The 24,698-nt window shown below is 39.7% G+C and overlaps 1 protein-coding gene across 3 annotated transcripts in view; it reads left to right on the forward strand.

Annotated features, from left to right (window-relative positions):
- upf1 (UPF1 RNA helicase and ATPase) overlaps positions 1-24,698 on the forward strand; it is a 51,778-nt gene that overhangs the window by 1,546 nt on the left and 25,534 nt on the right. For all 3 annotated transcript variants that reach the window (XM_059991303.1, XM_059991304.1, XM_059991305.1), the window contains exons 2-4: positions 19,454-19,596; positions 21,880-21,969; positions 23,840-24,007. In XM_059991303.1, the coding sequence (XP_059847286.1) occupies positions 19,454-19,596; positions 21,880-21,969; positions 23,840-24,007 (401 nt within the window). The remainder of the gene's footprint in view (positions 1-19,453; positions 19,597-21,879; positions 21,970-23,839; positions 24,008-24,698) is intronic.

A 24,698-nucleotide genomic window follows, 5' to 3' on the forward strand; every position in this document is an offset into this window, starting at 1 on the left:
GGAATGTTTATTATTTGGATTTTAATCACTCAAAATATTAGGGTATTGAACTGCCCAAACAAGGCAAAGATTAGGGTGCTGTAACACACGGTTTCAAAGTCACACTTTACTGCAACAGTGACATGCAGACTTGAAGGAACCACGACTCATTCCCAGGTGACCATTAGTTGTTGTAGACCACAGTAATTTGCAGTTGTGGTTGTGATTTTATGAATTACTATTAATCAGACAAACACAAATACCATACAACACACTTAACATATTCTGGCGCTGGGAATTGTAAAGCTTGTTTGCAGTATAGGTTCCTTTTTGATGTATTTACCCAGTTTTCCTGCTTGCTCTTTGAAAATCTATTCTAATAAAACTTGTTTTCCTGCCTGGCAAAGTTTCCACCTTTTACTTGTGACACTGTCAATTGGCGTCAAGGTATGCCCATGGTGTCATATCACTGAAAGATTGCCACTAATATTCAGCCCATAGTTGAGCTAGATTTATATAGGTTCCCAGAAGCAGACTGCCAATGGCTAATCAAACTGTTCTTGTGGAGGGTCCACATTATGTCGAACAAATCTCAACTGTTTTAAAACAAAAGTAGTGGCATGTTCTGAGAAGTATCAACTCATTCCAGAATATGTCCATGCTATCAAGTAAAAACTTGGTGTCTGAGCAAGCACAGTGTTATGAATGACTAATGAAGGAATTCTAGTACATATGGTGATTGTAATCCATAGGTGAGTTGCTTCAGTGTACTTTCCTGAAGTTCATTAACCATTTGTACCTCCCTCTGGCAATGGTATTTATCCACTGCTCTCGTTTATCTCAAATTTCATCTGTCATGCTACTGTTAGGGAAACTGAAACTTTTATATTCAGTCTTTATTGATTGATTATAACATGTTTGTCATTTGGAAGATTTCTTGGTTTAAAGTTGAAAAAATGTTTGATTTGTGACAGTGCCAAGAATGTGATGTGCAGCAGCTTTTGGCTTCTGGCTGATCAACTGGATGTATATGATTTTCAAACATTGTTATTAACTACTTGAGCTGTACTGTTTAAAATCTATTAATTTTTGTTTTGCTGCTTTAAGTTTCTTTGTCAATTGTATGTCCATTGCTTTCTATTTCATGAACATTCTCTGATAATGATCTTACTCCTGGCCTGTTGTATTGTAAGATGTCTCCTATTGATTTACAGTTTGCGATCAATATGATTTTGCAAAGAAAACCTGGTCCAACCATTTAAGAGTTAATAAAAATGCTGGATTAAGGAAAGTATTTATAAATATTTCAATAAGTGTGATTAACCTGAGCATTGGCACACTTCAGTTTGGAAAAGGATGTTCAAGAGAAGAACTAACAAGTGATATGGTGAAAAAACCAGGTTGTTTATCCAAAGGCCTGGACTAGCAACTGAGAGGACAGCATTCACATCTGAAATTTCAAATCTTCCAGTTATTGGTTTGTAATTCCAAGTGATTAACAGAATAAGAAAATATGCAGGTAAATGGCTACTGTATTGTCATAGAAAACATTCTGTTGATTAGTGATCTGAATTGTGCTGTCAAAAAAACATTTGTGAGATAAGACATCACATCTGAAAATATGCTGATTCCCCTAACCAGTTAATACATTACCATGGAATTGTAAATTCCATTCTTAAGAATTTTTTTCAGTAATTTCCCTACTGATTCAAGACTTAGTGATTTGTAGTTTCCAGGCTTTTGAATTTTCCACTCTTGAGTGAACTGTATGTGACTCCAGATCTTCAAGAAGTGGATGTCAGGTATAGGAAGTTGTTACCAGGTGAATTCAGATTCATGGCGCATATAGGAAAGATGTTAAGAAAGCAGTAGGACAAAAGGATGTGAAGTGCCCTGGTCAACAGAATGAGAATTCCAAAGCCCTTTACAAATGTATTAGAATTAGATGAAAGTTGGGTAAAGACTGTTTTCTCAGAGCCTAAAAGGAAAGTCTTGGTGTGGAACCCAGAACCTAATCTTTTGGTAGCTATTATCTTCCAAAAAAATTTATAAAATATTTTGGAATTCTCTTTGTTGTCCTAAATTAATATTTTAAAGTATGTATACATTATACAACCTTTAGATTTGTCTCTTCACAGGCAGCCACACAAGAAACACAAAAAAAAACCCCATAAAAAATGACCGATAGACCCCAAATATGAGGGAGAAAGAAAGCAAACTCTCTAAACAATAAAATTAAGAAAATAGTATTTAGAACAAAATTGAATCCTCAGACACGAAGCCTAGAGCCCACCACAGCTTAGCCTCAGTTCAGCACATAGCAGAGTAAACATGGGGAGCCCGCAGATACAAAGCTCTGAGCAGGCCACGGCCTCAGCCTTAGTGCAGAGAGGAGCAATTCATGAGAGAAGATGAGGAGAATGGAAAATTAGGGCAGGTTTCTTGCCTAATTAGGATAGTGTTGAACATGTGTGCATCAGGAATGAAAAAGTGTTAGAGCTTTTGATTCTCTTTAAGGTGGATAGATTCCCAAGGCCTGATAAAATTGTGATAGGAAGCATAGGAGGAACTTGCTGGATCTCAGTGAAGGTTTCTCCATCATCTTTAGGCATGGGTTAGAACCGGAAGACTGGAGAGAGTTGATGTTCTCATATTCACAAAAGCCTAGAAACTACAAATCAATCAGTCTTGAAATCAGCAGTAGGGGAACTATTGGAAAAATTCTTAAAAGATGGAATCTATAATTCCATGGTAATGTAGCAACTAATTAGGTGGAATCGGCATGATTTTGTATATGTGAAGTTCTACCTCACAAATCTGATTGTTTTGTTGAGGTTTCGAAGAAAACAAATGAAGATAAGACAGACGTATGAAGAATGCTCACTGGAAAGTTGGAGTTATGGGATACAAGGGAATCCGGGTCCAAAATTGACTTGGTGATAAGATACAGAGGGTAGTGGTGGTGGGTTGTTTATCAGGCTAGAAGCCTTTAATGAGTAATATATTGCAGGGAGTTAGTGCTGGGAGACGTGACTGTGGAAGTACAACTTTCATTTTATAAGAATTTTTTCAGGGTAGTAATGTTCTGCATTCGTTAATAACTGCACATGTATCAACTATGTTGTATTATGGGGTATGCTAGAATTAATATAATTTGAATAAAATTGAGCAGATTATGGACACTTCTGACGTGCAGAAAAATTAGGTAATGGACAGCTCTCAGTAGCAGATTCCTTGAATACTGCTTTATATATAAGTGACTTGAATGAGAATGTCACTTGTGTTTGCTTATGAGACAAAGATTGCTGGAATAGTAGATGGAGGGTGATTGCCCCAGTAAACAGATAGATATAGTTGAACTGGAAAGTTGGGCGGAGCAGTACAGGTGGAATTTAATCCAGACGAGTATGAGGTAATGTGTTTTAGGTCATTTAATACTGGCAGTGTATGTACAGTAAACAACAGGAAACTTAAAAAGATTGATATACAGAGGATCTGAGAAGTGCAGGTTCATAGCTCCCTGAAAATGGTGACATGGGCAGATAAGGTAGTGAAAGAAGCATGTAGTGAAAGATTCAGGTAGTTATGCTGTAGTGTAGAGGAATTTGGTAGGGCCACATTTGGAATATTTTGTGTGGTTCTGATCACATTAGAAAGGATGTGGTAGTTAGAAGTAGTGCTGACGAGATTCGCCAGGATGTCACCTGCGGTGGAAGGCAGTAGTTACAAGGGGAGATTGGAAAGGTTAGAATTATTCTTACTGGAGTGCAGGAGGCTGAGGGATGACCAAATGATTTGCAGAACTGAGTGGTGTAGATATGGTAGATAGTCTTGTTCCAATGGTAGAGTCTAAAGTAAGAAGATATGGGCTTGAGGGCAGAGGTAAAATATTTAAAGGAGATGTGAGGGGAGGGTAAGTTCTTCCCACACGGGGTATATAGAATCACTTGCCAGAGGTGGAGTAAGAAGCTGATGCAATCACTGGTTAAGACACATTGGATAAATACACGTATGGATAGGAATGGAATTGAGGGGCATGGGAATGACATAGATGGTCATATCATTTGGGTTGAAGAGCCTTGTTTCCATGATGTATGGCTGTCTTACTCTCTATGACCAATGTGACTAACTCTTGACATTACTTCTGAAGTCTCCAAGAAGCCACACAGCTCAAGGATAGTAAGGGGGGAACAGCAAATGTCAGCTTTGCCAGTGGTGCACAGAACCCCTTCAAAAATGAATAAAATAAAAACTGATTATAAACTGATCTTTGGTTTGGATATTTGCAGAAATAAATGTGGGTAATTTGCAGGAAGACAAATATTGTGAACAAGGAAATGGCAGAGACATTAATTGCATCTCCACAGCTTGATACAAGTTTCTTATGAATTATGGTGAAATGAAGTATGTGCTTATGTATTAGTCTAAGAAAAAATATTAGAAGGTAAACAATTCTGATGAGAGCTTTTGTTTTGGGATTTTGCGGTGACAAATTTAAGCATTCCTTAAATTTTGTAAAGTCATTGCAGTTTAGAAGATAATAGATATGTCTCATTATCTGAGAGAAGATGGGGAAACTGCTCTCATTAGGAGCAAAACTACTGAAGTCTATACCAACAGGAGAAATAATTGGGGTCCAATATCCTGGTGAGGTTTGCTGATGCTATTGGGAAGGGTTTAAACTATTGTTTGTAAGGAAGGATAGGCAGATGTTAGAGCAAAGATGCTCTCCGCCTGATGGTTTGAGATGTGTCTGTTAAGAGGAGTATCATAAACAAGGCGGATGAACTTAATGTGTAGACCAGTATGACGTTGTGGCTATAACAGAGACCCTTTGATGTCTCGGGAGCAGGAAAGGCTGTTGAGTGTGCCAAGCTTTAGATGTTTCAAAAAGAACAGAGGGAGGCAAAAGAGGTGGGGGCATGGCATTGCTCATTAGAGATAGTGTTACAGCTGCAGAAAAGGCAGAAGTCATGGAAGGGTCTACTGAGTCAGTGTGAGTGGAAGTCAGAAACAGGAAAGGGGGCAGTAACTCTACTGGGTTGCTTTTATAGATCTGCCCAATAGTAACAGGGATATTGATGAACAGATGGAGTCAGATTCTGGATCGGTGCAATAATACTAGAGTTGTTGTGATGGGAGGTATTAACTTTCCTAATAATTGATTGGCATCTCCTTAGTGCAAGGGGGTTTAGATGGAGTGGAGTTTTTTAGGTGTGTTTAGGAAGGTTTCCTGACACCATATGTGGATACGCCAACTAGAGGAGAGGCTGTACTTGATCTGGTATTGGGAAATGAACCTGGTCAGGTATCTCAGTGAGAGAGCATTTTGGAGGTAGTGACCACAGCTCTTATCTTCTTCACCATAGCGCTGGAGAAGGATAGGAGCAGACAATTTGGGAAAACATTTAATTGGGGTGGGGGAAATATGATGCTGTTAGGCAGGAACTTGGGAGCGTACATTGGGAACAGATGTTCTCTGGGAAATGCATGGCAGAAATGTGGCAAATGTTCAGGGAACATTTGCATGGACTTCTGCATAGGTATGTTCCATTGAGGCAGGGAAAGGGTGGTAGGATTAAAGAACCATGGTATACAAAGGATGCAGAAAATCTAGTTAAGAATAAAAGAAATGCTTACAAAAAAAAGGTTCAAGAAACTAGGTACTGTTAGAGCTCTAGAAAATTACAAGGTTGCTAGGAAGGAGCTTAAGAATGGAATTAAGAGAGCCAGAAGGGGCCATGAGAAGCCTTGGTGAGCAGGATTAAGGAAAACCCCAAGACATTCTACAAGTGTGTGATAAGTGAGAGGATGAGCTGTGTGAGAATGCAACCAATCAGGTGCGATAGTGGAAATTTGTGCATGGAGTCAGAGGAGGTAACGGAGGTACTTACTTGGCTTCAGTATTCACCAGGGAAAAAGACCTTGGCAATTGTGCAGATGACTACAGTGGACTGAAATACTTGGGCATATAGACATAAAGAAAGAGGATGTGATGGAGCTTTTGAAAAGCATTAAGTTAGATAAGTCACTGAGACCAGATGAGATATGCCCCTGGGACTGTGGGAAGTGAAGGAGGAGATTGCTGAATCTCTTGAGATGATCTATGCGACATCAATAGGGATGGGAGAAGTACCGGAGGATTGGGGGGGGGGGGGGTGGTTGCAAATGTTGTTTCTTTCTTCAAGAAAGGGAGTAGAGATAGCCCATGAAATTATAGACCAGTGAGTGACTTCATTGGTGGACAAGTTGTTGAAGATCACAAGAGGTGGGATTTATGAGCACTTGGAGAGACATAATCTGATTAGGGATAGTCAGCATGGCTTTGTCGAGGGCAGGTCATGCCTTACGAGCCTAATTTAATTATTTGAGGATTTAACAAAACACCTTGAAGGTAGAACAGTGGATGTAGTGTATATGGATTTCATTAAGGCATTTGATAAGGTTCTCCATGTAAGGCTTCTTCGGGAAGTAAGGAGGCATGGGATCCAAGGTGACCTTGCTTTGTGGATCTAGAATTGGTTTACCCACAGAAGGTAAAGTGTGGTTGTAGATGGTTCGTATTCTACATGGAGGTTGGTGACCAGTTGTGTTCTGCAGGGGTCTTTTCTTGGACCCCTCCTCTTTGTGATTTTTATTATTGACCTGGAAGAAAAAGTAGAAGGGGGTATTAGTAAATTTGCTGATGACACAAGGGTTGGGAGTGTTGCGGGTAGTCTAGAGGGTTGTCAGAGGTTATAGTGGAACATTGATAGGATGCAGAAATGGGCTGAGTGGCAGATAGACTTCAACCCAGATGAGTATGAGGTGGTTCATTTTGGTAGGTCACATTTGAAGACAATATAATATTAATGGTAAGACTCTTGTCAGTGTGGAGGATCTGAGAGATCTTGGGGTTCATGTCGATAGCCATGGGATTGAGTTCAAGAGCTGTGAGGTAATGTTGCAGCTATGCAAGACCTTGTTCAGACCCCACTTGGAGTACTGTGTTCTGTTCTGGTTACCTCATTATAAAAAGGATTTGGATATATAGAGAGTGCAGAGGAGATTTACAAAGATGGTGCCAGGATTGGAAGGTGTACCTTTTGAGAATAGGTTGAGTGAACTTGGCCTTTTCTCACTGGAGCAACGGAGGATGACAGGTGACCTGATAGAGGTGTAAAAGATGATGAGGGACATTGATTGTGTGGATAGCTAGAGGCTTTTTATCCCAGGGCTGAAATGGCTAACACAAGGGGGCATAGTTTTAAGGTGTTTGGAAATGGGTACCGAGGGGGTGTCAGGGATAAGTTTTTCACACAGAGGAGTGGTGGGTGCTGGTTGAAGTGGATACAGTAGGGTTTTTTAAGAGCTCCTGGATAGGTACATGGAGCTTAGAAAAATAGAGGGCTATGCACTAGGGAAATTCTTGGCAGTTTCTAGAGTAGGGTCGTCCGTTCCCCCCCCCCCCCCCCCCCCCCCCCCCGGTATGACAATAACTTCAACCAGTTGTTTCCAGTAACTGTTGATCAGTCCTGCATGTTGGTTTGGAGGAATTTTAGGCCAATCCTCCTTACAAAACTGCTTCAATTCTGGGATGTTGGTTGGCTTCCTTGCATGAACTGCTTGCTTCAGGTCACAACATTTCAATAAGATTAAAGCCAGGACTTTGACTAGCCATTACAAAACACAATTTTTCTTCTTTTTAAACTCTGTTGATTTGCTCTTTTTTTCCCCCGGATTGTCTTGTTGCATAATCTTTAACTTCTATTAAGCTTCAAGTGACAGACTGCTACCCTGACATTCTCCTGTAAAATAACTTGATACAATTTTGAATTTATTGTTCCTTCAACTGTCCAGGCCCTGAAGCAGCAAAGCAGCCCCAAACCATGATGCTCCTTCTACCACGCTTCACAGTTGCGTTGCAGTGTTGGTGTGCAGTGCCCTTTCTCCTCAAAATATAGCAGAGTGCATTTCTTCCAAAAAGTTTAACTTTTATTCCATCTGTCCATTGAACAATAGCCCAGAAGCATTGTGGAATGTCCAGTAGTCTCTTGCAAACTTGATGTACAGCAATGTTTTTGGAGAGCAGTGGTTTCCTCCAGGGTGTCCTTCCATGAAAACCATTCTTGTTCAGTGTTTTTCTTATAGTGGACACATGAATAGAGACTTTAGCAAGTTCAAGAGATTTCTGCAGGTCTTTTGCTGTTACCCTTGGGTTCTTTTTCAGCTCATTCAGCATTACATGTTATGCTGTTGGTGTAATGATTTGCAGGATGCCCACTCTTAAGGAGACTAGCAACAGCACTGAGTTTCCTCCATTTGTAGACAGTTCGTCTTACTGTGGAGATGAACACTCAGGTCTTTGGAAATGCCTTTGTAGCCTTTTCCAGCTTGGTGCGTCTCTGCAATTCTTCGTATGTCCTCAAGGTTATCTTGATCGAGGCATGGTGCACATAAACACATCCTTAAGAAGAGCAGGCTCTGTCAGTAACCTGACTTTGTGTATCTTTTTTATAGGGCAGGACAGCTCGACAACCCACACCTCCAATCTCATCTCATTGATTGGAATACCTGATTCCAAATAGCTTTTGTAGAAGACATTACCCCAGAGGTTCACATACTTCTTCCCAACAAATACATGTGATATCAGATCATTTTTCTCAAGAAATAACTGAGCAAATATAATGTTTTTTGTTATTTATTTAATTGGGTTCTCTTTATCTAATTTTTGGACTTGTGCAAAGATCTGATCACATCTTGAGTCATATTTATGCAGAAATAGAGAAAATTCTACAACGTCACAAACTTTCTAGCGCCACTAAATAAAACACAAAGCCGCCAATTATTCAGTCATTTGACTTCAGGAATGTAAATAAAGCTTGTGCAGTTTCTGTTCATGATCGCTAAGGCACAGTTTTTGCTGATGTATATCTTAACTCCATCAGCCTGCTTCAGTTCCATATAATAATTCTCTTGTCTGGTTAAAATAAAGTTATCTGAGCTACAATCTGTGCAGTGCCCTTTTTCCTTAAAACATAGCAGAGTGCATTTCATGGATGTTCCACACCCTTTGTAAAGACATTTAAACATGTTCCCCTGTTGAATCTAGAAATTTGAAAAGATTACTAGTTTGGTGCATTTTTTTTTTCATCTGAACTGCTGCTAATGAAGTTTTGAGTTCATCTTTTTTGCTTTTTACCTATCGCTTGCTTGATCCATTGTTTAAAAAATTGGGCATGAAGTCTCTTGAGTTTATATTGTGGCTTTAATACAGGAAATGTTTTATGCTGCCTCAGATTGAGGAGCAAATATCTTGACAACTTTATACTTTAAGAAATTTTGACTATTTAATCTTTGAGTGCTAAGTTTTGATCATTAGAAGTTGGCGTTCCAGTCTTGATTGACTGAATTGGTCAATGGTAATTTTGTTTTAAGTAGCTGGTAGATGGAAATCTGCTTGCCATTTCAGGTGAAAGAAGAAAACTGGTGCCAGTTTTGGCTCCAAACAAGATGACTTGTGTTTAGTCAGAAACAGCACTACATTACAGACTACATCTTCATGCACAGTATTCTGACTATAATTGTCATATGGCCTTATTGTATACTTGTAGTGATCAAAATGTTATACCATGAGAACATATTCCAGATCAAATAATCCATCTATTCTTTATGCTCTAAGCCACTTTGAAGGAACAGATGGAAGGACGCTAATCAAAATCCTGACCACAGACAGTGACACATACAGCAGGTGTGAACATAGTGGGTACTGTGGAATAAAGCCATGTTTTATGTTTCCAGTTTGTAGAAATAAATTCCATTACATTTTGATTGAACAGTGAGTTTCATCCTTCTGAAAATCTTGTGAAGCGGTTAGAGTAATTGAAGGATGAACTTTCTCACTGCAGTTTTACAAATGATTCTCAGAGTAACGTTTCTCTTTGCCTTGGCTAAGGTCCAATGACGTCAAAGCACCAGTGGGTCAAAAGAAATTGAAACTGTAGCTATTGAATCACAGTCGCTACATTCTGTTATCTAGATTCAATTTTCTGTTAGTGAGTTCTTTATAATATTAGAATCTATCTTTTATATCAATGAGCCCTTTGGACATTCATACTTAAAGATGTTACCTGAATGAACAGCAGCTATATGGTCTAATAGCCTTGTGGTTTTTAGATTGATTATATTTGACCCCTTGGAACTATTACACAAGTCTCATTTTACATGGTCTAGCACAATGTTAAAGCTGTTATACAGCAGAGGTTCTGAAGAGTAAAATGTAGTTCTTGTTACTGGTATTGTATTACAGGTTTTAACATTTGGCTGCAAGCTTGTTTTTTTTAAGATCTATAATAAGCCTTGTGTAACTTAAGTAGCACACACAAAACGCTGGAGGAGCTCAGCAGGTCAGGCAGCTTCTATGGAAATGAATAAACAGTGGATGCTTTGGGCTGCCACCTTTCTTCAGGACTGGAAAGGAAGGGGGAAGGTGCCAGAATAAAAAGGTGGGAGGAGGGGAGGGGGATTTGCTAGGTAACAGGTGAAGCCAGGTGAGTGGGGAAAAGTAAAGGGCTGGAGAAGAAGGAATCTAATAGAACAGAGTGGATCAGGGGAGAAAAGGAGGAAGCCAGGGGCACTGGGGGGGGGGGGTGATTGACAGGGGAGAAAAGGTAACAGGCCAGATTGAGGAATAGAAGAGGAGGGGGATAATACTGGAAGGAGAAATCGGTGTTCGTGCCATCAGGTTGGTGGCTACCTAGGCAGATTGAGGTATTGTTCCTCTATCCTGAGAGTGGCTAAAGAGGAGGTCACGAACTGACATCTTGAACAAGAGTAGGGATGGGAATTAAAGTGGTTGGCCACCGAGAAATACTGCTTTTGGTAGATGGAGAAACGGTGCTTGATAAGGTGGTCCCCCAACTTATGTATGTCAGGTTTCACCAATGTAGAGGAGGCCGTATCAAGAACACCGGATAGAATAGATGACCCCAACAAATTTTCAGGTGAAGTGTTGCCTCATCTGGAAGGGCAGTTTGGGTCCCTGAATGGAGGTAAGGGTAGAGGTGAATGGACAGCTGTAGCATTTCTCTTGCTTGCAGAGATATGTGCCAGCAGGAAGGTTAGTGGGGAGGGATGAATGGACAAGAGAATCGTGGAGGGAGCAATCGTTACTGAAAGCAGAGTGGGGGGTAGTAAATAGGAGTGCTTGGTCGAGCACCTCTACTCTATCCGCCAGAAGTTGACTTTCCCAGTGGCCAACCATCTTAATTCCTATCCCCATTCCCGTTCCGACATGGCCTTCTCTTTTGCCATGATGATGCTACTCGGTGGAGCAACACCTCTTATTCCGGGTAGCCTCCGACCTGATTGCATGAATATCAATTTCTCCTTCCCATTCTCTCCTTTCCCTCTTGTATTCCCTGCTCTGAATCCTTGCATCTTCTCACCTTTCTATCATCTCCCTCTGTTGCCCCCCCTTTCTTCCTTTCTCCCCATCCATTTTCTCCAGCCCTGTCTCTTCTCACCCACCTGTCTTGACTAGCTTATAGCTAGTCCTCCTTCCTCTTCCCCCCCCCCCCCCCCCCACCGTTTTATTCCGGCTCCTTCCCCTTTCCAGTCCAGAAGAAGGATCTTGGCATGAAACATTGTGTAGTATCATTTCCATATATGCTGCCTGACCTGCTGAGTTTCTGCAGCATTTTGTGTGTTACTCTGGGTTTCCAGATGCACAGAATCTCTTGCGTTTGTGTACCTTAAATAACAGTTTGGCTTGGTGATTCCTGTCTTCTGCTTAAGAGTTTGATTACACATTCTTGCCTCTCAACATTGGGCAAAGTGCACTAAAGCTGACAAAAATCCTCTTTGTACAGTGCTGATAATAGCAGGGATAGTGGAGCCTTACTGAGGTACTGTACAGGTTTTGCTTTCATTATTTACTGTGCCAAGTATTCAGTCATCTGGTATATTGTGGCAATATGGGAAGTAATACTTGATGGAAGCCAAGGAGTGAAAACTCAAACTATTAGTACAATTTTTTGTATCTATGTTAAATTCAGTAATCACTTTTATGGAGGCTATTCAGCCCAAGTTAGTACCCAGCAGAGCATTGCAATTTTGTCCCATTGCCTCTCCTTGTTTCCCTATCCCTCTGTAGCTTATTCCCTCATGACTATCAAATCCCTTTTGATTTAATTTTACAGTCTCCCTATGCTAAAGTGATTAATCTATCAATATATCTTTGGTATTAAGAGATTGAGAAGAAACCAAAGCATTTATTAGAAACCCATAAAGTCACTGGGACAAAATGCAAGCTCTCTACAGGCATTGTACAAGGTCAAAAGCAATGCATGGGCTGAATCATATTGTTGAGCAACAACTATAAGTCATAAAGCAAGAACCAGCAATTATCTTCAGTTCATTTATTCAATATTGCTAGGTAGCTGATTGTATGGTGTATCGGATCTCAATATCATAAAATCAGATCTGTGCTTGATGATTTGATTGAATGATTTGATCGCCTCTTTTTACTGAACTTTGTTCCTGGCAACTATCTTGTAGAAACATCAGCTATTGGAACTGTAATGTGGATCTAAAGGCCTTGTATTTGCTTATTGCAAGGACTAAATGAGTAATGATAGTAGGAGGTGGTATACTATATGCATGATAGTAATATTTAGGCCTAAAAGTATAGCTATTGGAACAAGCTAAGTACAGGTGTCCCCTACTTTATGAATCTTCACTTTATGCCATTTCAGCTTAAGAAAGGTTTCATAGGAATGCTCTACCTTTGTAAAAGGGGGGGGGGGGGCACCTGTATCTGGGAATGCTTTGACTAGATTCGGGTATCTTAAATGTTTTGGGATGGGATGGGCAGACAATGTCCTCTTCATAACCTCAACTTGCAGAATTGGAATGTCTTTCTCTATCCATTTTTAAAGACTCTTTGGTATGTGAATCATAGCATCCTTACTGGAGCCTATTTTGTATAAAGATTGCAAATCTGGTACATGTACTCATTTATAAAGCTTGTATGGTATTCTCTGGTCTGTCAAATCCAGAGGACTCTGAAATTCAAAACAGGTTTTTGTGCACCCTTCCATTGTTTACTTCCAATGCTAGTCATATTATTAGTGTGAACCTCATTATCACCACTAGATAACCTCCACTGTCCATCTATATATTGAAAATCAGCTAATATGTAACCCTAGCAATGCCTATTATTCAAACTTTTTATCTCTTGCCCGTTTATAATCTATGCTGCTATATTTCCTAACAGACCTCGCACTGAATCTTACAATATTGTGGATGCTGGAAGTACTCATTCTCAACAGCATCTTTAAAGAAAGAAAGCTTCAGAGAAGACATTAACTTGAAACTTTTAAGTCAGATTTTTCTTTCTGCCAAGTGCTGCCTTACCAGAGTTTTTTTCTGTTCTATTTGACATGAGCTTGTTATGGCAGTTTGCCTTTAACAGAGTTGCAACGTTAGTTATTTTTCAGTGTAAACCTAGGTCTTTTGAAAATCTCAGTGAACCCTCTGGCACTATTTTGCCTTTAATCGAGAAAGGACTTGCAGATACGAACACAAGGATGTATTGTTTAATAGTTGCAATATTGCATCTGTTGTAGTGTTATGGTCAAGCATTAAATCTGATGTGACTCTGAAGGAGTGCTGCACAGCTGAAGGTGACACTGTTCAAGTATTGTAACACTCTTAACCTAGTCTGCATAACTAAATTAGATTATCTGGTTGTCACTTTTATATCTGTGGCTCTGTAATTTACAAAGGGGCCAAGTTAAAATGCTTGGATAGTTTGCTTTTCAGTGCCACAGGTATTAAGAATATGTTGAGTTTGGTCCATTTAGTTACTGTATTCTTGTGTCATCTAAGGATTGAAATCTCCTTCAAATAATTCCTCAAACAGCTAGATATACTATGCAATAAGTGTTCAGATACTGTTTTGTATTAATCTGTAGTAAATATCCCTGAGTTCATGTGATACTAGTTGTTCTGGTATGCAAGCTCTTTTGTGACATCCATTCTGCTTTCAGCCACATTGCCCCTATTGTTTCTAGTTGCTTTTGTTTGAAAAATTGTGTTGTAGTTGCCTGCTTTTGCATTCCTGTTAATCTTACAAAGTTGTAACAGATGTTCTATTGATTGAGGTGGGTGGTGAGCACAGAGGATGAGCGCCATGAATTTCAAAGGGCCGTCCATTCCAATGCTAAATGAAATTAACGTGTAAAATGTGTTAGATTTTGGTGTATTGCTAGGTACCGAGCTGTAAATCTAACCTCTACAAATTATAGCACAACAAAAATGGACTATTTAGGAATTGGTTTTGGTCATCAGTAGCAAATCGCTTGGAGCATTGCAATGAACTCCATTAACATTTAATTCCTGGGAAACATCCTGAATGCTAATAGAGATGCTTAAATTGCATCCCTACTGTTGACTTCAACCACTACCTGTAGTAGTGACATGCATTCCACTTTCTCACTATTCTTTGGGTAAAGAAGTTTCTTCTGAATTTCTTACTGGGTTTCTGAATGACTGTCTTAAATTCATAATTAGCTTGTTCCCCACAAGTGAAAGCATTCACCTTGCATCCATTTTATCTAAAGCTTCACACTCTTAAAAGATCTCCTAATATGTCAGATGCCCTTCAGCCTTAATCAATTCCAGAATATGCATATCCTTTCTTTTCTGGTATCTGTATACTCTCCACTGGCTCCATATTTTTACACAGTGACAAACAAAACTATTTGGCATACATTACCAAAGTTCAAAACAGATGCAGGTAACTCGCCACTTTTCTATCCCTCTAAAAGTAAACCCTTGTGTGTGATTTGGTTTTGGGCTTGATAGTTTTGTGCAACTTTTATTGATGTACTTGTTCTAGATCTCTAATCCTCACAGCTCACGCCCTTCCAAGTAATAACTAACCTATTTGTTCCTGTTGCGACCATTGCACTTCATTTGTTTACCTGCACTGCTCTTTCTCTGCAGTTACTGCACTATATTCTGCACTGTTTTCTTTTTACTACCTCTATGTACTTAATATGGCATGATCACCCTAGATAGCAAGGAAACAAGTTTTTATTTTGTTGTTTAATTAGCAGGGATTCCCAGCTTGGGGTTCAAGAACCCCTTGCTTAATGACATAAAGTTTGGGAACCCCAGTATTATAGGAAGGATGTAGACTCTTTAGTGAGGGTGCAGAGGAGTTTTACCAGGATGCTGCCTGGATTAGAGAGCGTGCCTTATTGAGTGAAGGTTGAGTGAGCTAAAGCTTTTCTCTTTGAAGTAAAGGTGGATGAGAGATGACTTGATAGAGGTGTGTAAGATGATAAGAGACATTGATAGAGTGAATAGCCAGAACCTTAAGGTGAAAGAAGGAAAGTACAGTTGGGGGTGTCAGAGGTAGATGTTTTTACAGTGATAAGTGCATGGAATGCACTGCCAGGGTTGGTGGTAGAAGCAGATATATTAGGAGCATTTAAAAGATTAGGGTAGATGGTGGTGGTTTATGTGGGATGGAAGAGTTAGATTGATCTTGGAGTTAGTTAGAAGGTCGGCAAAACATTGTGATCTGAAGGGCCTTTACTATGTTTTTGTTCTATCTGATTGTTAGATTTATTCTAGCATTTACTGTTTCTTTTTTCAGTCTCTAGATTATTTTTATTTTCTGATGGTAAGTTATTAGTCATTTCAGATAATACAACAAAACATCTGGAAATTCAAACAACACACTCAAAATGCTAGTGGAACACAGCAGGCCAGGCCGCATCTATAAGGAGAAACACTGTCGACGTTTTGGGCCGAGACCCTACGTCAGGACTAACTGAAAGGAAAGATATTAAGAGATTTGAAAGTAGGAGGGGAGGGGGAAATGCAAAATGATAGGAGAAGACCGGAGGGGGGTGGGGTGAAACTAAGAGCTGGAAAGGTGTTTGGCAAAAGTGATACAGAGCTGGAGAAGGGAAAGGATCATGGACGGGAAGACTAGGGAGAAAGAAAGAAGGGGAGGAGAGCACCAGAGGGAGATGGAGAACAGGCAGGGTGATGGGCAGAGAGAGAAAAACAGACAAATAACTAAATATGTCAGGGATGGGGTAAGAAGGGGAGGAGGGGCATTAACGGAATTTAGAGAAGTCAATGTTCATGCCATCAGGTTGGAGGCTACCCAGCCAGTATATAAGCTGTTGTTCCTCCAACCTGAGTGTGGCTTCATCTTGATAGTAGAGGAGGCCATGGATAGATGAATCAGAATAGGAATGGGACGTGGAATTAAAATGTGTGGCCACTGGGAGATCCTGCTTTCTCTGGCAGACCGAGCATAGGTGTTCAGCGAAACGGTCTCCCAGTCTGCATCGGGTCTCACCAATATATAAAAGGCCACACCGGGAGCACTGTACGCAGTATACCACACCAGCCGACTCACAGGTGAAGTGTCACCTCACCTGGAAGGACTGTCTGGGGCCCTGAATGGTGGTGAGGGAGGAAGTGTAAGGGCAGGTGTAGCACTTGTTGCATTTACAAGGATAAGTGCCAGGAGGGAGATCAGTGGGGGGGGGGGGGGGGGAACGAGTGGACAAGGGAGCCGCATAGGGAGCGATCCCTGCGGAAAGCAGAAAGGGGGTGGATGTGCTTGGTAGTGGGATCCCGTTGGAGGTGGCGGAAGTTATGGAGAATTATACGTTGGACCTGGAGGCTGGTGGGGTGGTAGGTGAGGACAAGGGGAACCCTATCCCAAGTGGGGTGGCGGGCAGATGGGGTGAGGGCAGATGTGCGGGAGGTGGGAGAGATGCGTTTGAGAGCAGAGTTGATGGTGGAAGAAAGGAAGCCCCTTTGTTTTAAAAAAAGGAGGTCATCTCCTTCGTCCTGGAATGAAAAGCCTCATCCTGAGAGCAGATGCGTCGGAGATGGAGGAATTGTGAGAAGGGGATGGCATTTTTGCAAGAGACAGGGTGAGAAGAGGAATAGTCCAGGTAGCTGTGAGAGTCTGTAGGCTTATAGTAAATATCAGTAGATAAGCCATCTCCAGAGATGGAGACAGAAAGATCAAGAAAGGGGAGGGAGGTGTCGGAAATGGACCAGGTAAATTTGAGGGCAGTGTGAAAGTGGGAGGCAAAGTTAATATCGAGCTTAGCATGCGTGCAGGAGGCAGCGCCAATGCAGTCGTCGATGTAGCAAAGGAAAAGAGGGGGGGGGGCGGATACCCATATAGACTTGGAACATGGACTGTTTCACAAAGCCAACAAAAAGGCAGGCAGAACTGGGACCCATGCGGGTGCCCATGGCTACACCTTTGGTTTGGAGGAAGTAGGAGGAGCCAAAAGAGAAATTATTGAGAGTAAGAACTAATTCCGCTAGACGGAGGAGAGTGGTGGTAGAGGGGAATTGGTTAGGTCTGGGATCCGAAAAGAAGCAAAGAGCTTTGAGACCTTCCTGGTGGGGGATGGAGGTATATAGGGACTGGACGTCCATGGTGAAAATAAGGCAGTGGGGTCCAGGGAACTTAAAATCATTGAAAAAATTCAAAGCGTGAGAAGTGTCATGAACATAGGTGGGAAGAGATTGAACGGGGGGGGGGGAACAGTGTCAAGGCATGCTGAAATGAGTTCAGTGGGGCAGGAGCAAGCTGAGACAATAGGTCTACCTGGACAGGCAGGTTTGTGGATCTTGGGTAGGAGGTAGAAACGGGAAGTGCGGGGTGTGGGAACTATGAGGTTGGTGTCAGTGGATGGGAGATCCCCAGAGCTGATAAGGTTGGTGATGGTATAGGAGACTTCTTACCCCATCCCTGACATACTTATTTGTTTTTTTCTCTCTCTCTTCCCATTACTCTGCCTGTTCTCCATCTCCCTCGGGTGCTCCCCTCCCCCTTTCTTTCTCCCTAGGCCTCCCGTCCTTTCCCTTCTCCAGCTCTGTATCACTTTTGCCAATCACCTTTCCGGCTCTTAGCTTCATTGCACCCCCTCCGGTCTTCTCCTGTCATTTTGCATTTCCCCTTCCCCCTCCTACTTTCAAATCTCTTAGTATTTTTCCTTTCAGTTAGTCCTGACGAAGGCTCTCGGCCCGAAACGTCGACAGCATTTCTCCTTATAGATGCTGCCTGGTCTGCTGTGTTCCACCAGCATTTTGTGTGAGTTGTTTGAATTTCCAGCATCTGCAGGTTTCCTCATGTTTGCTCTTTGGAAAACTCAAAACTGTCTTTTAGGTGCCATCTGCTCTTTGCCAGTGTTAGGACAGTTTGCTAACTTCTCATTCTTAGAACTGGTTTTTAACTAGAGTACTAGTAGAAACAGGCCTATTTCTGCTGGACTTTGAGCTTTAAATGTGAAGTGAATTAAAACACCATATACAGCTTTGAAAGGTGATGCAGAATGCTTGAGCTACCAGTTGTACTTTGTACAACTTGATTATTTGTTCAGTTGGCAATAGATTGTTGCCAAGGACACTAAGGGGAGGGAACTTTTGTGAATGACCAGATATTTGTGTACTTCTAAACCGTAGTGCAGTGACAGAGAAATTGGGATAATTATTTTCATTTGTGACGGGGGCATTTTAAAATTATTTCTGTGAAGAACTTGCAAGTATATAGTTACTGGTACACACCATTATATCTTATAAATTACCAGTTGGTTCATTGACTCAGAGCAAATGAAAAGCTGTCAGAATTTTGTGAGAGTTACATTGCATCAGTAATGGTTGTCATAACAACCATGTGGTCTGACTGAGAAGGGAGTTTAGTTACTGCAGAGAGCTTCTTGTGATCAGGCAGACATTTAGTCATGTGTTGTTTACTTATGCAGAATAAATTTTGTTCTTAAATGCCCCAAAAGGTATTTTCCTGATTTACCTGGATTTACTTGTATTGTTTTAACTTGGTTTGGAAGAACTTTCATTCTGTTGTGAATTGCAGAGACCTAACGCAGGCACTCTTAAGTGAGAAACTAGTGACTATTTGGGTGATCATCTCTATTTTCTCAAAATTAATTTTAACATTGACTGCTTTCCGTTAATTATGTAAAAGGTTTTAGATTAATAGAGGTTGTTAGTTAAATGCATTTATGTTATAGTTAGGGAGTGCAGTTGCTGACTGGCAATTTTCCATCTTGTTCTGATAAGCTGTGCACTGTTTTGATTGTAAGAGTGATGACCGTTGTCCAAGTACCTGTTGCTGACATGTTCTTCAATGATTTGAGGTTGTAATATACACTGCTGGTTTGCCAGCCATCTCACTGGAACCACTTCCTATTTCTGACTTAGTCAAATGTGGTGGAATAGTTTAAAAAACTGCACCGAACAATTGATCAGGCTCACTTTTGTGCTGTGGAAACGTCCTGACTGGAGAAGTGACTACAATGTGAAACAAGTTACATGTAAAATAGAAGCAAAATTCATTTTTATTTTCCTCATTGATCACTGTGAATGAAAACCCTTTGGCCTGTAGATTATATATTGATAATGATTCTTCATCTTCACTCAGGTGAATGGACCAGATGGTGTTCTCCAAAATGGAGCTGTTGATGATGCGGTCGCCAAAGCAAGTCAGTTATTACCAGAACTGAACTTTGAAGAGGATGAGGAGGATACATACTACACCAAGGATCTGCCTCTGCATGCTTGCAGGTGCCATAATCTGATTCTGTTTAATAATTTAAACATTTGGTAGAATTGTGCTCTGAGACAGAATGAATCTGCTGATTGGCCTCTACTCTGTATAACTCATGGAAACATAGTTCAGAATGTAGATGCCATAAATTGTTTTAACTCATTTTGGATTAAAACGAGCCTTTTATCCTCTAGTCTCTCAGGCAATTGTGAGCACTTTGTTAGGAGGCATTGACTAAACTTCAGAGAAGTCAGTTATCTACAGTGAGAAATGGGAATTTCTCAAGGTGGTTACAAATGATTAATCAATTTTCCTGATCTATGCAATGCTCTGATGCATCCCATAGATCATATCCATAATTTTAGTAATGCTAACTGGAATCTGACCACGGAAGCTCAAACTAATTCCTTGTTTACCCTGCTCCATGTAATCATACTGTGAAACAGTCATTTACTTTGCGAATTCTGAACCTAATTTGTGGTTTGTCATTTTGCATTTGCAACTTGTTGAACACTCAACTTAGTACTGGGGTTCCCAACCTGGGGTCTACAGACAGCTTGGTTAATCATTGTGAACCCCTGGCTTAGTGCCATACCTTCTCCTGGCTAGCACCAAGAAAATTGTTTATTTTTTTCAAGTTTATTTTTGTATTTTGGAGAGTTCTAGGTTAATGTGCACTTGGATGTTTGGATAGTTTGTAAAAAAAATTAATGAATGTGATTGTTTTTATTACAAAAGAAAATTTTAAATTCCAGTTTTTAATTGCTGAAGGGCTTTAATTGAATCTAGATGAAGTTTCATCAAAACAAATTCAGAAACTTGTTCTATGGTCCCTCCATACCAGGGGTGACCAACCTTTCATCTTCCGTGCGTCAATTTTTTCACGCACAAGTTCAGATGTACCATACAACTCTTGTACCCCCATTCAATTCTTGTAAAAATATGTAAATATAGACATATTTAGCATTTTACATTATATTGATTAAATATAAAAACAAGATAAACATTAATTAGATTTTTAACAAATATATTTTGTCGTCTTTTGATTTCTTCCTTTTTCTTAATCACACATTCTTTCTGTAACTCAGACCCAAGCACTAGCTTCAGTTTTCCTTCTATTTCAGTCTGATGTGTTTTATAGTGTCTATTAAGATCGTGTCTTCTATTATGTGAGAAAGTGTTTTCACAAACAATGCACAACGGTTTTCCTGACAGACCCTCTATAAATAAGAACTCATTTTCCCACTGTTCATTAAATTCATGCTTACTATCTCTTTCTGCTTTTCTTTTGCACTGTGATGGGTAACTGAATGTAAAAACAAGGCTTAATTTTCGAAAAAGTGCAAAACTGCAGATGTTCACAAAGGACTAACAAAGCACAACTTTGTAGTGTGCGAGTGTCAATTGCAGACTAACTGGCAAAAACCTGTGATGTACCGACATTCCTGTTATAGATTTTTTTTCTACAGATTGGTTTTTGGTTAATACTTTATGCATGAGTAGGCTTACTTTTTTTTTTATTATCACTGGGGTGCAATGCGCCACTCCTGATCATCCAATGCATCATAGGTCGGCTATCCCTGCTCTATACCTATAATCTGCTTTAAGGTTTGAACTTGGCAAAAGGTTACCACACAAATTTGTCAAGTTTTTTCTGAATTTCATGCATCAGTCACCTGCAGTGTTTCTGAAGGAACATCTTGGTACATGCTGTACCTTCACTTATAACTACATGAGGTCAAAGTAACCAGTTTGTATTTATAATCAAATTCCCTATGGGGTGTAACCCGGTATGTGGCTCTCCCTCTAGGATTTAACTAACTCCAGATGAAAAGTGGTCCATAGATTCTATTGGATGCGTTCAACAAATATTGTTGAAACAGCTAAATTGTGTGATTTTCTAAGTTTGTCTGAATATAATATTTTGCTGGGTATAAACGTTATTTAGTATGTTATTGGTATATTTTTCCAATCTGCATAGAGATTGTGATATTAGAATAAAGAACTGCACTGCCCTTAGCAAGAAAGCATTCCCCTGAACTAATTCTTAAGCAGAAATTAATCCTAATACATCAGGCTCATTGGTTGAGTGGGGAGAAAACTGTTTAAATGAGCAGTTTTAACAAAATGTTTTTCCTTTTTGGCTTCTGAATTAATGAGATGACCATGTGCCTCCAGTTCCCTTTTCCACACAAGCACCCAATCCCCTTCAGATTTTTTTAATCATTATGAAATGTATGGACCCCTATAATTGTAGATCTTTTGAACACGGTTAATTTCATTAATTCTTTTGTTTTCAGTTACTGTGGGATTCATGATCCAGCCTGTGTAGTTTATTGCAATACCAGCAAGAAATGGTTCTGTAATGGCCGTGGAAACACTTCTGGCAGGTAAGTTGGGAGTTTTGTTTTTAAACAACTTGAACTGGTTTCTGAAGGAAATGTTAGTCCTCTTGGCACATTGGGCAACTCTTGAGTTTGAGTCAGTGGTTTGAATTCAGGCCTAACTCAATGGTTTGAGGTCTGACTATCCTGTAGGAGTAGGGAATTGCCGTTTACTGGTTGGTCCCAACTACTGAAGCTAAATTAGTCACACCCATCTGTTGGAATTTATATAGGTTGATTGCTATCATGCCAGTGCAGAATTAATGAGGCATTTTGTACAGTAGCATCAACTAATTTCCCCTGGATTTAACCATGCTATATTTTATCTTATTGTGACAAGTTTGCCTTTTACAATCATGTATAATGAGTGCACTGTTTGCATTTTGACATTTTAAAGTTCTGCTTCCTGTGTGCCTTATTTTTTATATACTAAATATTTATACTGAACAAAGTGTTAATCAATGCTATGTGTCCCACTGCAGCTTATTTGGTAACTCCAAGGTACGTTGAATAGGATAGTTAAATTTATTTATCTTTTGTTTACAATAAAAAATCCATCCACAATTTGGTTTGTTCACAAAGGGATTCCTTTATTTTAATATTTTCATTTGACAGCTAAAGTGTCATGAAATTAAGACGTTAACATTTAATGGTAAATCTAATATAGATCACTAGTATTGCTGCATTGCTTCAGGGTGTTGGACGATGATGGTTTTGTGGCAGATGGTGAGGGGAGTGTAAGCTGTCATATCAACTGTGGGAACAGTGACTGATAGGACAGTGGAGGAGGAGAATTAAACTAAGAATGATCGACTTTGTTCTTTTAAAAGGATTTTTTAAAATTGTAATGAAAGTTTAATTATAAATAAGTATAGCTTTATTCTATATGCCTTGGAGTTGGCAAACTTGCTGTAGTGGGATACTTACAGCATTGAGTAAATAATTCATGAGATTAAATCTCTATACTAAGTTTGTGTCCAAACAGCTTCAGAGCTTCACAGTTTCATTAAATATTGCTAATCAATATCAGGTCTTTTATCTCCAGCATGTGATGTGAAATTTGTTAGCTTAGCAGCAGTTACATGCAATACATAATCTAGAAGAAAAAATAAAGTAGTAACAGTAAACAAATCTTATTCAGCCTGTATAAATCTTAATACAGTATACATATACTGAATAGATTAAAAATCGTGCAAAAAACAGAAATACTATATATTAAAAAATCAAAGTACATTTGAAAACATCTTTGTATATATTGAATATTAAGGGAATCACATGATTCTGGGGTTGGTACAGGATAGGGATGCTAAAGTTCTAGATCTGCCATCATAATGAATCGTGGAACAAGGGTTAGGGGCCCAATTGATACTGGCTTTTCTTATGTTCTTGTAGGCCACTGTGACATCAGTAACACTGATTCAAGTCAAAAGAGATTTGAGAACATAATCTAGTGACATTTCCATACAATACTGGGGAGATGCTGCATGCTGGGATGCCAGCTTTCAATTGCAACACTGAAGCAAAGCCCATCTGTCTGTAACTAATCCCATGTCACATATGGAAAATGAACAGAGTGTTTTCCCTTGTGCCCAGGCTAATATTTAACTCTCAACGAACATCACCAAAACAGCTTAACTAGTTTATCTAAAAGCTTTCTGTTTGTAAACTGGTTGCACTATTTGCCCGGAAAAAATATTTGATTAATTACGGCCCCTTGAGACTTCCGAAAGATGCGAAGGTTGCTCTGTAAAACAGTTGAAATCGCATTTATTCTTGGTGTTAAAAAACATTGAGTTTAATTTGTTGGGTAAAAGCCTGCCTTTCAGTTCTGAAGTTTTGTAACTGTTCTTTTCATTCTAACCTTTCTCTTTTGCAGCCATATTGTAAACCACCTGGTGAGAGCCAAATGTAAGGAGGTGACTCTCCATAAAGATGGGCCACTGGGGGAGACTGTCCTGGAGTGCTACAACTGTGGATGCAGGAATGTATTTCTTCTTGGCTTTATCCCTGCTAAGGCTGATTCTGTAGTTGTGTTACTCTGCAGGTGAGTGAGTTTGGTGTGAGGCTACAGAGAATAGAAAATTTAAGAGTCAGCTGATAAAAATGTTCAGACTTAAACTCTTGGGGTTGTGGTGGATGTGGAGAAATTCCAGGAGAATGAACAGGTAAGAATGAAATTAAAAGTTGAGACTAACAAACTAGAATTTGGTCAGAGGTGAGTATTAATTAAAATAAGAAGGTAACCTGTCTTTGATTGATTGCAAGTTTAAAAAAAAATATCTGGAGCAGAAATGGTGTGCACTATTATACTTCGTAAATTAGTAACTAATTTTAAAAAGTGTAGTGGAGGAGGACTGACAGATAACTAATGTTATATAAGAATTTCAATTACAAAATCAAAATACAATTTCTGATGTTGTAGATGGCATCAATTGGGATAATTGGTATTGAGTTGGTAGCAGTACAGAGCTGATGGACCAAATGGCATTGGTGTTACAATTTTTCTAATTCTTTCAGTTATACACCTTTTAAGTAATGAAAGGCTTTGATAGAATAGACATCACATTTGCATTTGTCGAAAGCAATCCTTGAGAATAGCATGGGATAGAAGTCAGAATTCAACTGAAAATAGTGACAAAGTGAAAATGTCTACTTTATGGCATGGTTGAGGCTAATAATCTGGGTTTATTTAAGAGGAAACCAAGCACATGAATTCTGTAGACAATGGAAATTCG

This window comes from Hypanus sabinus, chromosome 16 (genome assembly GCF_030144855.1).
Source record: "Hypanus sabinus isolate sHypSab1 chromosome 16, sHypSab1.hap1, whole genome shotgun sequence".
Classification (NCBI taxonomy): domain Eukaryota; kingdom Metazoa; phylum Chordata; class Chondrichthyes; order Myliobatiformes; family Dasyatidae; genus Hypanus; species Hypanus sabinus.